Source organism: Dermacentor variabilis, chromosome 1, assembly GCF_050947875.1.
Source record: "Dermacentor variabilis isolate Ectoservices chromosome 1, ASM5094787v1, whole genome shotgun sequence".
NCBI lineage: Eukaryota > Metazoa > Arthropoda > Arachnida > Ixodida > Ixodidae > Dermacentor > Dermacentor variabilis.
Genome location: NC_134568.1, coordinates 260083742 through 260097834, shown reverse-complemented (window position 1 = coordinate 260097834; position 14093 = coordinate 260083742). Strand labels below are relative to the sequence as shown.

The window sequence follows — 14093 nt, the reverse complement described above, 5'->3', positions numbered from 1 at the left end:
TTGTCTCAATGTGCCGTTGCGATCGCCGTTTGGTATTTCGTGACCACCGTTGGGCGTTTTGCGCTGAAACATTCATTAAGCTTCTTATTCGTGGAGCAGCTCAATTTCCTTAGTTATATAATGTTAATTATAAACATTATAAATAGCACGAACACAACTGCGACCTCTGCAGAAGACATCTCTCGAAAATTCCCCAAAACATTCGCTCATCCATCTATGATTATTGAGTGATCCCGACAGTTATACGATGACGCGGCCGTCATGCTCTTATGGGCGATGCTCGGTCACTTCGTCTACGACTTCCAGTGGGAATGCCCGAACAGCATCATCCCCCTCCCCTCCTTCTCCCCTTGACAACAAAGCGACTAAGGTCAATAAACGGCGTTTCCAAAAAAAAAAAAAAAAGAGAGAGAATGTCGCCAGAAGTGGCGCTACACCTTCGCACCAGAAGGAGGCATGAATTGGCTTATTCATGCTGTCACGAAAGCTTTCGCCTTCCCTAGCGAAAGGCCAAAAACAACTGCAAATGAGCACGAGGAAACCACATTCCTGTCACATCGCCGTAGGACTTCCTGTAATTTAGTCGGTCTCTCTCTATACTTCATCGTGATTAATTCAGTTCGGGCGCGTTGCCCGTGCCCTCTCCCTCAGGCAACATACTACGGCGATCAAAAGTACCTGGCAGAATTAGTCTTCGCGGTACTGCAGAAGCTTTCTAGCAATGGCATCGAATATGAGGTACTGGCAACCCACCAACTTCGAACAATATTCAAGAATACTTTTATCATCATATGCACCATCTCACTTTTTTCTCTCAACTACTTCGCCGTCCTCCTGTGAAGGTTCTCGTGTTCTTGCTGACTACATTTTCATCTCTGGAACCTAGATGCTAAACGGAAAGATTGCTCGCCTCTCTGTGTTCTTGCTATTTCGTAGGAAACGGCATGTCCGGGAACTTCATGTCCCACGCTCGCTCAGACTTGTGCGAACCACCCCTTTCGTTCTCATGCATTCGACATTTCAAGAACTCCTCTAAACTTGTGCCGTTAGCACTCGATCAAAACACAGGATGTGTTTTGATCTAGCGGTCGTGCTTCTGCTTCCATTACTGCGCCGTCCAAGTTGCCAGCTTTGAAAGGCCTATGCCCTTAAAGATCTGACGCCTTGGAGTTATACCTTTTTCTTTTTATTATTTTTTTGGCCCAGCTGTACTCCTGTCGATAGCCGCAATTCCGATCCGTTTGCGACTGTCATCGCGCGGTCCTTGTGGTCTTTGCATCTCCGCTTCGCTCTTTGTACGTGTACTGGATTTTTTCCGTGGACACCTTGCAAACCTGTGCTCGACACAAGTATATATTTAACAGCACCACCTAACTACTTGCATAATTCTATATTCCCGGCTTCTTTTGCTTAAATACGTGGTTTCAGTACTTCTTTTCGCACAAGAACTCATCACCCCTTGCTCCACCCCCCCCCCCCCCACACACACACACACAAACTTTCTCTCATCGAGTGGTTCGACGTTGTTTCGCGACAATTAAACCGAACTTCGCGGGTACACGCACGCAATTTTGCGTTTTTAGTTACGAGTTGAAACTAATCAAGGTGCCATGATCCCTACAGCGGGCGCTCACTGACAGATTACACGCACAATTTGGGCTTTAGCTACAAAGAACGAAGCTATCGACCAGTCCGTTTCCTGCCTGAGTACACCTGCGCGCTTTTGTGTTTACATTCATCTCATTCACAATTTAGTTTTGAAGGCTGATATGAAACTGTCGCTCATGTAAAAGGAACGTCTTGAAGTTCACCACAGGGTTCTCCAATAAAGGAGGGATTTTCTTTTTCTTGAATTTATTTACGGGGAGACGAACGTAGCTTTTCGTATTTTTTTTTATTCACCCATTTATGCAGTACGAGAATTTATGGAGTTCCAACGTTGTGCGTATCACCTGCCATTTCTCGATAGGCACAAGCTGCACGGCACGCTATTTTCGCAATACAAGCAGTTACATACGCTTAAAAACGCTGACACATTTCCCATTTTTTTTGTTTTACAAACAAAATGAACAAACGCGCGAACTGTAAATAGCAACGCTGGGCCCCTAACGCCGTGACTTTCGATGTATACCCCCTTAATAAGAATAACCAAACTCTTTATTGCGTTCTTCTCTTCATAATATTGCGCATAATACAGCTCAACGTAAATCGAAACGCGAAGCCTGCGACCGTGAAATGAGGAATTTATTTAGAGTATTTGATTGTTCCACTTCCAGGCAATTTCATTCGTACCCCAACGGATGAAAAGCCGCGTCACACAGCAGTTAGTGGGCGCCCACGCTTTGTTTATAACTTTTGGTCAGTAAATACGAGCTGTTTTTTACGACGTGGTATTTATACTACTGGAACTATCGAGCCAAGTGCAATCGCCAGCAGGCTAAACTCTCAAGAGAAGTGCACGAACACCTTCAGCCACACAAGATTGGCGGCGCCAGCGCGCACACAACGCCAAAAATCCGCCCACTCTGGTCTATGGAGTGGCGTGAAATACGCAAGGGCCTAGGTGCCCACTTTCTTTCTCATAGCTGTTAAGCAGAAGAATATATGTCAAATTCCATCTCGGAATTGGACGCAAAGATTGAAATCTTGCTGCCTCTGAAGGAAGCAATCAGCGGCCTTGCTTTCAAGATTGAGTACTCGCCGTTGCGGTCGACTGTAGAAGCACTCCAGGGGCGGCTTGCGCGAACATTCAATAACGAATATAATAACGAATTTAAGAACGCGTTCCTGCGCGGACTAGGCGTTGTCTATGGAACATTTAGGAACGCGTTCTTGAACTCGTTATTGTTTTCCTTAATAAATGTTCGTGCAAGCCGTCCCAGTAGTTTGTTCAGAGTGTTGAATCCTCAACAGCGTATCTACCTAACAACTGCAACACGATGCTTGCTTTCGCAACAACGCATCAATCATGTTTGCATAAATTACAAAGCCTGCGTGTGTTTACGGCTTCGATACATGCATAGCCGTCTTACTGACACTCCAAGTGGCCCACCAAGCCTACGACCCTACGCTATATTCAAGCCACCGGGTAGATTTTATCGCATGGTGTGGGCCTTAATTGTCGAGCTAACGCACGTCATGGGCTACCATCCTTCACCGCACACAAGCAAGCAACAAACCACGCCACAACCCTGCCCTGGGCTAAGAACGAGTGCTGGCTGGTCTCAAGCAAACACATGCAGTGGCGGCTGGTGAAGAACACAGAACGCAGACTCTGATCGAAACTGGCGGCGAAAAGTGTGATTTGACAAAAGAAAAAGAAACTAAGAAGCGCTTGACCAGAGGGTGCTTTCACCATCGTCGCTACTGTCACAACATCGCCCCTTTCGCCGGCATAATAGCTCGTTGTCTGGTCAGAAAGTTGTTAGTGCTGCTAAAATTGTCGTCGCAGTTGCACTCTCCTAAGCAGTGGGTGCTGCTAAAGTGGTGAGCTCATTTGAGGCTCAAATTGCTGACCACGACCACGGTACAAAGGCGGGAGGCGGCACAGAGACAGTCGATATGATTAAGTATGGGTTGGTCTATGTTCCTTGCGTGCAAGGAGGAAATAGAAATGAAAGGAGACAAGGCACGAGACGCAGGCACGAGAAGCAAGATTCATGGTCGAATAGAGAATTCCCCGCCTCCGCCCATGCCCCAGCAAGGCCACAGGAAATCGAGCGAGAATCATCTTACCAGGACAGTGAAAAAAACAAATGTCTAGTGTGTAAGTGAAGCCCGAGAATTAGAAGAAGCTGGCAGTGAAGCCGTATTCGCGTGAAGCCACACATGTGCCACCAATACGCATCTCCACCAAGAAACGCCGGAAGATGTTTGAAACCTGCTCGTGTCTCTGCAAAGACAGCTATCTCCTAATTGTGCCTCCGCAACAAGTCTTGATTCTAATGCGATGCATTCTGCAATATCGTTCGCTCTTATTCATCGCGAGGAGTTAAAAAGAAAATAACTAAAGAAAGATAATATTGAAATATTTAAACTGGAGCGCAGTGTAGGCAGACTACCCAAACAGTATGCAGTACATGTTGCAATATCTGCATCATTGTTGATATTTAATTCACTTGTAAACACTAGCGCAAGTAGTAATATTTTACGAATAATCCTAAACATCATAATAGAGAAAACTACAATCTACACGCTCTTTCGAAAGTGACTAAACCGTTGTTACAGTCGAGTCAATGTACGCCAGACGTATGTCCAAGATGATACCAATCTCTAAGAAAAATGCCCATTCGAAGTACCCGCCGTTCCCACGCTGGCTACAGCACTCCAACGCCACGTTTTCATCAAAGTCACTCCAAGAAACTCTGTTATAGTGGAGCCGCCTCTTCGGGGCTCTGCCGAAAGATCCCTGGACTCCCATTGGCTATTTCAATCCCTTAGACTAATTACTGCAAACAGCACTTGTGAGCCCCCGACTACTCGATTCCTACTGGATTGTGCGAGTCCCCTGTACTCCTGGAAAAATACTGAAAAGCTCGGGCGCAATTTCAAGACACGTGCAGCTTGTACTCAATAGGAGACGCCCTTGATTAGAACTCCGACGTGCGATACGCAGTTCTTTGCAAAGAAAAGCACACTGTGCCCTTAATGACAATTAATTTACCAAACTGTCCATATCAGCAGAGTCAATCTAGATTCACCGCGGACGCGCAGTATAATTTTATAATGGACCCCACTTTCAAGTTTAGAGCTAGAGGCCGCTTTTCTGCTTAAAGGGATCCACTAAAGAAAAAAGAAAGATTCAGTTCAGGCTGTACGAGTAAATTGCCCCTCTGCAATACCAAAAAAGGCCACTCTTGCTGCGAGAGGGACGCTTGCGACGTCAATAAAAACGCAAAACCAAAAGACGGGTGGCGACGCCGCCTCAAAACTCCTGCATCAGTTTGCCCTGACGTCACTGATGTTAACGAAGTCGACCTAGTAAGCTTTTCTTTTTTTTCTCAGAAAAAAATGGACTAATTTGTAATCTAAATAAGCCAAAGGGTGCGACCCCTGAACAAGTTGGCACTGCGTCTCACGGTGGAAAACAGCGCGTGTGGGGAAAACCGTTGCCCGTGCGTCTCAGTCCTTGTTTCTCGCGCGGTCTTCCACTGCAAGCTAAATGAAGCCACACAGCCAAGCCAGAGCACTTCGGGAAATGTTACTGCGCGACAATGCTCAAATACGAGAAAACACTTCAATATCCTTAACGTCATACCGACGACTTGTCTTGGGGTTTCGGTGTGAAGCTAAAAAAAAAAAAAAGCGCGCCTTCACTTTTTACTACAGTAATCAAACTCCTACCACAAAATTAACGAAAATAGAGCTTTTAAAGAATGCTTTATCAGTTTAGACTTGCTTACTGTTTCTATTTTAACGGTCCCTTTCCGTAGTGATAACATTCCGCACTGGTGCTTTGGTGAAATCCGTCCTAAGATCAGTTGGAGAGAATTCGTGAAACTGGCGAAATGCGGCGTTTCTTCCTTCTATCAGTGAGAGAAGAAAGTGTCCATGGGACAAACGCAAAGCCCGCAATTACAGGGGACCACGCTTTCGCTCGTTAGCCAACGCATAATACCGGAAACGAACAACAAGATGAACCAACCGTGTTGTCGCCTGACTAGTGAATGCGCTCGGAAATAAACCCTCAGCCGCGACTTGTTCGCACGCAATAAAGAGCCCACATTCGATGCTGCTTGCTTTCAACAATAGCACGTAACATTCAACAGGCCGCCATTACATGCATAAAACTCATTATTATCCTTCCTTTGTCCGCAAAAGAAACAAACGAGTAACATAAACAGTTTTAAAAGGATAGCAAGAGAGAAATGACGGCGCTAAAGATGCGGCGTCGGTCGTCGTTATTTATGCGCGCGGGCGCACCACTTGCGAATCGGCGCGCGAAGATGAACAACGTATACACTTTTCCCACAGCGGGGTGGCAAATACCGAGCAGGAGCGTTAATAGCCTTAAATAAAGCGTGTTGTCGCGTTAAATCTTGGGGCGCGTAACATGGTCTCGCCGCTGCACTTTCTGTCTCAGTGCACGAACAGCTGCGCGGAGAAAGCGATGCGCTGTCGCCCGCAGCGCGCGCCTCAATTGGGCAGGCTGCGCGCGCAGATATAGGATGTGTTGCAATCTTGCGGCCCGGAAAAAAAAAAGAAACAGTTGCTGTCACTTCGCGGGAAGACATGCGCGCTCCGAACGCGGCGCGCCTCACGCGCCGCCCTTTGTGGAACCGTCAGAGTGATCTACGGCCGCCTCGTCGTCTTCAATCAAGTGACGATTCATCGTCGGCGCGCTGAGGTTCAATAGGCGGCCGAAGAGATTCAATACGGCCAGACATCAATTGAGCGACACCCGCTCGCGAGAAGTAAAAATCGTCCGCAGAAAACAAGGTTTAAAGAAAGGAACTCCGCCGCTCTGCTTCTCGACCTGATATCCTCCCAGAATGACGGTCAAAGAAAAGGGGCCGAAATAAACAAACACCATTTCGATTAACGCAAGCCTAGAGGCACCTGAACCGGCAGCTGCACGCCCCCATCTCCGTGGAAACGGGAACCGCCGAAAGCGATGCATCCGCCCTTCCCCGAGCGTATATACTGGGCAAATATATATTTCGCTGAAACGTCAACGCCTTCTGCGAATCCCGAACGCCAGGCGACACCGAAAAACGATCGAAGGCGGCCAGATCGTCTCCGGCGCAGCGATCGGAAACACTCGCTGCTCGCGAACCGGCTGGGAATGAGACCATAACCGCAACTGAACCTGCGCCCGGACCCTCGGCAGTGGCTGTGCGCGTGCGACAGCACGTGGAGCAGAACGCGCATCGTCATCTCTACGACCCAGGTCCTCCATCCCAAGCATCAGCGGAAGGACGTTCCGAGGCCGCCGAGGCCGTGCAGGCGATGGCTTCGCGTTAGACATGCTGCAGCACCGTTCTTCCGTTGGTCCCGTGAGTTCACACGACACGTCCGGTGATGCCCCGTGTGCCCCGACACCTAGCCGCTGCGTTTGCCGGCCCATTCCTCCTCGTGTGGTGGTCGCTTGCAGAGGTTTCGGGTACGTACGGGCACACGCTGTGCGTGTGCGTCGCTCGAGCGTACGAGTCTCATGTAGGAGGCCGAAGTATCACGTATCACGTCTCGGCCTCCACCAAGGCGCGATGCTGATGGTTTTATGCCATGTGCCCAACACACGGTGACTTAGTTGACAGCTGTAGCCAGAGAGTACACTTGTCACGCGACCACAACCCCGTTTTTCTCTCTGCTGAATTCAGCACTCCGCAGCACCCTGCACGAGTACCTCACAACACCCTCAGTTTCATAACTTGCTGTTGTGGCGAGGAGTCACGACAGCTTCCAAGTGGGCTTACAAAGTAGCGTAAGAACTGATGCGAAATGCGAGTTCTACGCTAGTAACGCATTTGCTGTGCACTCTCTTACACTCCACCGTTCATCACATTAGCAACAAATGCACGCGCTGCACCTTTAACATTTAGATGTGTTTCCTTTTGTCGTCTCCATCTGCATTGCTCCTCTGGCTTGCTCTAATATATCTATCGGTCCCCCTGCGTGTAATGGACAACCGGAGTAGCCCCGTTTGATGACGTTCTCTGCATTTTTCTTGATCTCTTCATCTATCCCCTATATCCTGGTTTTCTGCTTAAAAGCTTCTTAATGGCTCTTATGCGTGCATATTCCCGAGCAATGTTGCTCGACCAGTGCAATTTTCACATCGAACATGCATGTTGAATTTTTAAATCCGGCTCAAAATATCGAATAGAACTTAGTTTCCTAGCATCAAATAGAAGTATAAGTGAAAGGTTGGAACCTGGCTATATACTAAATAATGAATGCTCATTCTTTCTAATGCGCAGTACCGTGGTTTACAACTTTAAGTTAGGCCAACTACAGAGCCTGCAAATGACAACTATGAGAAAGGTTGTCACTTCAAGTGCGGCAGCCGCAATGATTACAGAAAGGAATTACACGCGATTAGAAGCACGCATTGAGTAAGACTCGTCGTAGTATACTCAGGAAGGATTGAAGATGACTGTTGATATTAGTCAGAAAATTATAAGTTCCAAGCACAGGTCAGTAATGCAAACATGAAGTCTGCCGAGAAATCATTTGAAATTAATGACGATAACAGATCTCGATGCAACATAAGAATGAAGCGCCTGTCGATGATATAGCGGCAAATTATCGTGAAAAGAAATCTGTTTCTCCACCTGTTCAGTCATATGTTGTCATACCTGTACAACAACATTCCCTCCTCCATCAAGATAATATAGTGTAGCGATTGCAGCAATGCCTATGTAACAAGCATTCCTACGATTTCTTCGAAAAAGAAAAGCTAGAGCAAAGAACTTTCCACACAGCTTGATCTATTGTTCAGTAAAGTGGAAAGTTGGGCTAGTTGGTGAGTAATCATCATACCTTGCTGGTGAAGCAGCGCACTGACACGGACACAGTGAAGACACACATGAAAAGACGACACTCGCTGAGTGTCGTCTTTTCTTGTGTGTCTTCACTGTGTCCGTGTCAGTGCGCTGCTTCACCAGCAAGGTATGTTGATCTATTGTCTTTCAATGTTTCTGTGTTGTGAAATGTTTTATTAAGGCGTTACGGGGTTCGTTGCCACGTCCGTGCGTCAGAATGCGCGTAGACACAAAGCTGGCAAGAGAAAAACCTTCCCTGCTTTCCGATTCAGATGAACTCGCTACACGTTATCAGTTCTCTATGCTATAAATTACGGTGCCTGGAAGCTTCATATTCAGCGACGCTGACATCACGATTGACACCCACGGCAGATATTTTGCAAGGGTAGAATGAGCAGTATTACTAAAATAAATAAATACAGTGTATCATGTCCACACAATCATTAGGGATGTAAATTATTATTTATATGGGCCGAAATTAAAGATTTTCCTTATGAAATGCTGTTTAGCCTTGGCCGACCTCCTTCGCTAATAACATGTTCAAAATTTAGATTGGCTGGCGTCCATACTCTTATGAACAGTAGGAGAATTTTTTCTGAATACAGGACCTGGGGCCTATTTCATAAAGCTTTTCTTTCGTAAGTGATCTTTGTCATTAGCCGGTTGCTTTCGCAGATGATATTTCCAGCGTCAGGATTGGGTGGAATTTTCTCTTACGTACAATTCTAGCCTAAGGGCTTTTTGTGAATACGGACCCTGTTCTTTTAAAGTTCTTGTGGAGAAAACGCCTTTATTCCACCAGCACCTGTGAAGATAGGAGCTGGCGGAATTTCTAGGTGCGCTACAGGAGCTTTAAAATAGAAGACAGAGATGCGGGGGCTCTTTAATGAATCCTGGAGAAGTCTGCCCAGCGGCCACACCTAGGGCCAAATTCAGTCTCACGCTCGTAAGCGCGCCTTGTCATTGACCAGCTTTCTTCGCTCATATGTCCGGCATCAGGATCGGTTTGCATTTTCTGCAGAAGAGTATGCATTTGGGCTGTTTGGTTCATGATTAAGAGCAGTAAAACAGCGCTAAACAACAGGACGAGCAGAGGGACACAGACAACAGCGCTCTTGTGAACAAATTTAGCGTAAGCGCTTCTTGTGAATATTGGCATGCCACTCCAGATGGGAATGATGGGAAATTATACGCACAGTGCACGTCACAGGCACACAGCAGACGCAAAACACACCACAACACGCAACCTACAAACTAATTAAAGTATGCCATTGAAACCAGTGCCTCTCAGGAAGGCTAAACGCGTCTTCGTTGCGCGGGACGCACATAGATGCCAATCTTCTATGTGTATTCACTCTGGACGTTAGGGAGGTTCTTTCTAACGTGAATACGTTGTAGAAGCAGATTAAGTTCGCTATGTGTTCCCGTTACACAGCGCGCAAGGCACTGTGGCGATATTGTCCGCTTACTTTAAATAGAGGTTAATGTCAGCACTAAATCCACGGCCATTGCTTCTAAAGACTTCGTGCTGATGTTTCTCTGGTATCGATTACTCCTCTTTAGAAGTGGCGAGCAATGCCATACCATTTCGGCACTGTATAGCAGCACACAGCATTGTTCTGCAAACTGTTCGGTACTAATTGTTCCTCAGTAAATTGCATGCTTCTGAAATGCGCGCTCTACTCTATGCTTGTTAATTCAGTTAGTAAGCCAATGTTTACAAGTTTCTACGGCCGATAATGCTAATATCCTTACTTCGTACAGCTGGCTAATAATTTTCTATCACAATCGATGCTTCGCCTTTAGGACGAAACTTGCACCCTTGAAGAACGTCGCATAAAGGGTAAAGCCAGATTCTTAGACAAATAGTTTTTTTGGGAACTATACGTTCCCTATAAAAATTTTGTCGATGCATAAATTCCGGGCATCCTAAGGAAAATGCCTAATTAGTAGCGTAAGACTCTAAAATCCACACACGTTCTTAGTGTCTGTGGACAATTAGGGATTCATAAAGAAAGAGCCTGCATGCTTTGGAGATAAACGCTGATAGGCATTTGTCGACCCTCAAAGGGCAGCAACAACCACGAGATCAGTGACGTATGCCGAGATGTGCGATGACTCTCAAGGTCGTTTCCCTGGCGCTGCAGCTCAAGGCGTGAGTGGTGTCAACGTCAACCTCTTCTTGGAGGAGAACGCGGTCGTACACCACACGGAGCCGTTCAAGATTCTCCGCGGCCACGCACCTTCACTCGTGCTGAGACGAGGGTTCGCCTTCAAACTCGGTGTCACAGCTCCTGCATCGAACGTCGCCATCATCCTTAGCCTAGGTAACCACACATGCCTCTTTGATATGATTGCTTCCGAAAAGAACAAAAATCGTACGTATACAACTATTCGTCTTCAAGACCAGAGTTGGTGAACGTAGAAACTACTCACTTGGCGGGCTTATTTTAAAACTCCCTCATTGTAATTTTAGCAAGCCAATATACGAGAACACGTCAATGCAAACGTTCGTTTGTAGTGACGTAAGTTCTGTGGCTGATTCCGGCAGTAAGTTAATGCTCTAAAAGAGAGGCGCAGAGAAAGAAGGTAACGGATACATGAGAGATAGAGAAAGAGAATCAGGAAAAAAAAAGAAAACGTGAGGAGAGGAGCCGTTCAACTTATAATTGGCTGCACCGCTTAAAATGAATTGTAATTTCAGTGTAGCTGAAAGTGCGCCTTGGACAACCCCTGTTTCTTTCATTTTTATGTTACTGATTCAACTGCGCACCAGTGAGGACGCAAGTTCTGTTACATATATTGAGAGGAAGTTATTCGCGTACTCCCCGTCGACATCAGTCACAGATACAAAAAGTGCTTTTGTGAAGTGAACTTGTTTGAACCCATTGTAACGGCACTAATATCAATACAGCTAATTTATGACTTTTTTCAGTATATGATGGTTAACGAGATGTTGGCATATTTAATTGGCGCCAGACATAATAATAAACGCCCCAGACATGAAAAAAGTATCACTGAAGATCACATTAAAACTGAAAGTCAACTCATATAAATAAGTCAAACATTCATCCCTAAAGTGTTGTCACATAATGTCTTTTTATAGAAAATATACTGCCTTAATTCAAACAAAATCAATTAATCACTTTCATCAAATAAGCAGCATCGAATTTTAGCCGCAGTTGTAAGCATCAAATTCTTTTCTTCAGGTTCTACATCATTCGTAAATTCGTTGTTCAATCAAATTCTTGAAATATCGAAGCATCACATTCTTTCATGTATTTATTTCTTTTACTTTTCCATCTCCTTTACTTGGGACTATTCTATGTGCAATCCTAAAGATGCAGACCATCCAATACGTGCTTATATTGCTACGGACTATTATTTACGATGACGAACAGGCTAGTGGTGAGAAGACGACGACGACATTTGGAGGCCAACCGCCGGCTTCTTGGCCAATCCCCCGTAGTCACTAAGCGCCACAAATGAGGTACAAGCAAGCAAGCAAGTTAGCGCGGGCTGTTTGCCTTTTGGCCAAGGGCAGCGTAGTCATTTGCAAATATACTTCTATGTAGCTTCATGTCTGCGTCTTGCCACGTAAGATATTTGGTGGAGGTGGACGTTCCTTGTCCTCGTCATGGAACTTCGCAGCGGGCGTACGTCGACCCTTCCATCGTGGGTCCCGAAGACGACTGCTCAACTCAACCGCATCCGCCACCTGGTGCCAACCCGAAGACTTGCATCTCACTCTCTGCTCCCCGAGATCCTGGCGTATAAGTATAGGAAAGACGTCGATGACTGGATCAGCCTGTACGAACGCGTCGGCACAAATAACCGGTGAGACCCTACTGTCATGCTCGCAAACGTAGTATTTTACCTTGGTGGCACACCTCGAATATGGTTTCGGACAAACGAAGATGGCCTCACCATATGGGATACGCTTAAACAAAAGATGTGAGGCTTGATCGGCAACCCTCACGGTTACCAACTTGCCGCGAAGGCGTTAACCAGCCGCGTGCAGCCTACGTCACGTACATTCAAGAGGTCTTGGACCTGTGCCGCAAAGTTGACGCACACATGACTGAGACAGACAAAGTTTCCCACATTCTCAATGGCATCGCCAATGATGCCTTCAACTTGCTCATCTTCAACAATGTGGCGACGGTGGACGCAGTTATCAAAGAGTGCCGCCCCCTGGAACTCGCAAAAAGCCGACGTATCGACCAACAGTTTGCCCGTCTACCAAATACCGCCGCGACATCTTCCTGTGCCGACGCTCCCCGTCCCAACAACACTGGAGATGTTACCCGGATCGTCCGGCGAGAGACTGAGGCCGCAAATCCGGCTGCCTTCGAATCCAGCTCCTTCGTCACGCCTGCAGTCACGGTTTCCCTGATTCAGGAAGTTGTACGCCAAGAGATGGCTAACAGGGGCCTTCATGCCGGCTGCTCGGCCCATCGCCCTGACGCCTGCCCGGGTTCTTCGACACCGCCGTGTCTCGCATCTTATTACCCACCACGCTTCCGCAACCCGCCTGAATGGCGCACTACTGACAAGCAGATCTATTTTCACTGCCGTCGGGTCAGGCACATTTCACACCACTGTCCGTCGCTGGAGTTCACCGGCCCAGAGCACCTGTAATGGCTACTCTCGCCCAAGCGGCCCTTTTCGTCCCTATATACCGTACGGCCCAATAATGCCGCCACTAAAACTCCTGCACCGAACCGCCCCTATTCAAGGTCGCCTTCGCCCAAACGCCGACAATCTCACTTGTCCCAGCCCCGTCGCTCATATTCCCCGACTCCCTACGGACGTTCCCAGCCAGAAAACTAGAAGATGCAGCGTCTCGAGGTACTGCACGCTGCATTGCTCCCTACGCCGCCAAATCCTCTACTGACGCTGCCCACTCAGATGAACCTTCTTGAAGTGCAAGTCGGCGGTATTCTTGTGTCTGCTCTTATATATACTGGCGCGCATTTATCTGTCATGAGCGCTGACCTTCGTAACCACCTGAAGAAAATAGACAGTTTTATTTGGGCGTCCGCAGTCACCCACGTACGCAGCGCGTGAGGTTGTGCGTACGTAGCGAAGCGCGCGCGCACGAAGCGGCGATAGTTGGGCGGACGCAAAAGTTGAGAAGGGGATTGCTGGCTTTCACGCGCAGGAGCCGGTAATGTGCTGCTCAGCGCCGCCATATGCCATCTTCTGAAATTATGTAGCCAGTATCAGCCACCACGAACTCAAACCACAAGCCGGAGTCATATCTTCGGCAAGAGCCATATAGAAAAATGCGCTCTCGTGGACACGCGAGAAAGGCGAGGACGTCCCGCAAAGCCCACAGAGCCCGCAGCGGACGTAGGTTTTGAAAAGCTGCGGGCGCCCGCATGAGACCGTGCGTGCTCCTGCGTACTGCGCATACGCTCTCTTGCCTCCGTGGGTTTCCTGCGTATGCAGAGCTGCTGCGGACGCCCGACTAAAACTGTCTATTATTAGGCAGTTTTAGTGGGGCGTCTGCAGCAGCTCAGTAGCACGCTACCGGCTCCTGCGCGCGAAACTCAGTAATCCCCTTCTCAACTTTTGCGTTTCCCAACTATTGCCGTTTCGTGTGGG

At 47.4% G+C, this 14093-nt stretch overlaps 1 protein-coding gene across 2 annotated transcripts in view; it reads left to right on the top strand.

The window, feature by feature from the left end:
- Nucleotides 1–6664: 6664 nt before the first annotated feature.
- LOC142563416 (hemocyte protein-glutamine gamma-glutamyltransferase-like) overlaps nucleotides 6665–14093 on the top strand; it is a 65753-nt gene continuing 58324 nt past the window's right edge. Inside the window, exons 1-2 of one of the 2 annotated variants that reach the window (XM_075673972.1) lie at nucleotides 6665–7102; nucleotides 10631–10810. In XM_075673972.1, coding sequence (XP_075530087.1) covers nucleotides 7021–7102; nucleotides 10631–10810 — 262 coding nt within the window. In that variant the 5' untranslated portion in view covers nucleotides 6665–7020. The remainder of the gene's footprint in view (nucleotides 7103–10630; nucleotides 10811–14093) is intronic. The other variant, XM_075673978.1, reaches the window with a different exon arrangement.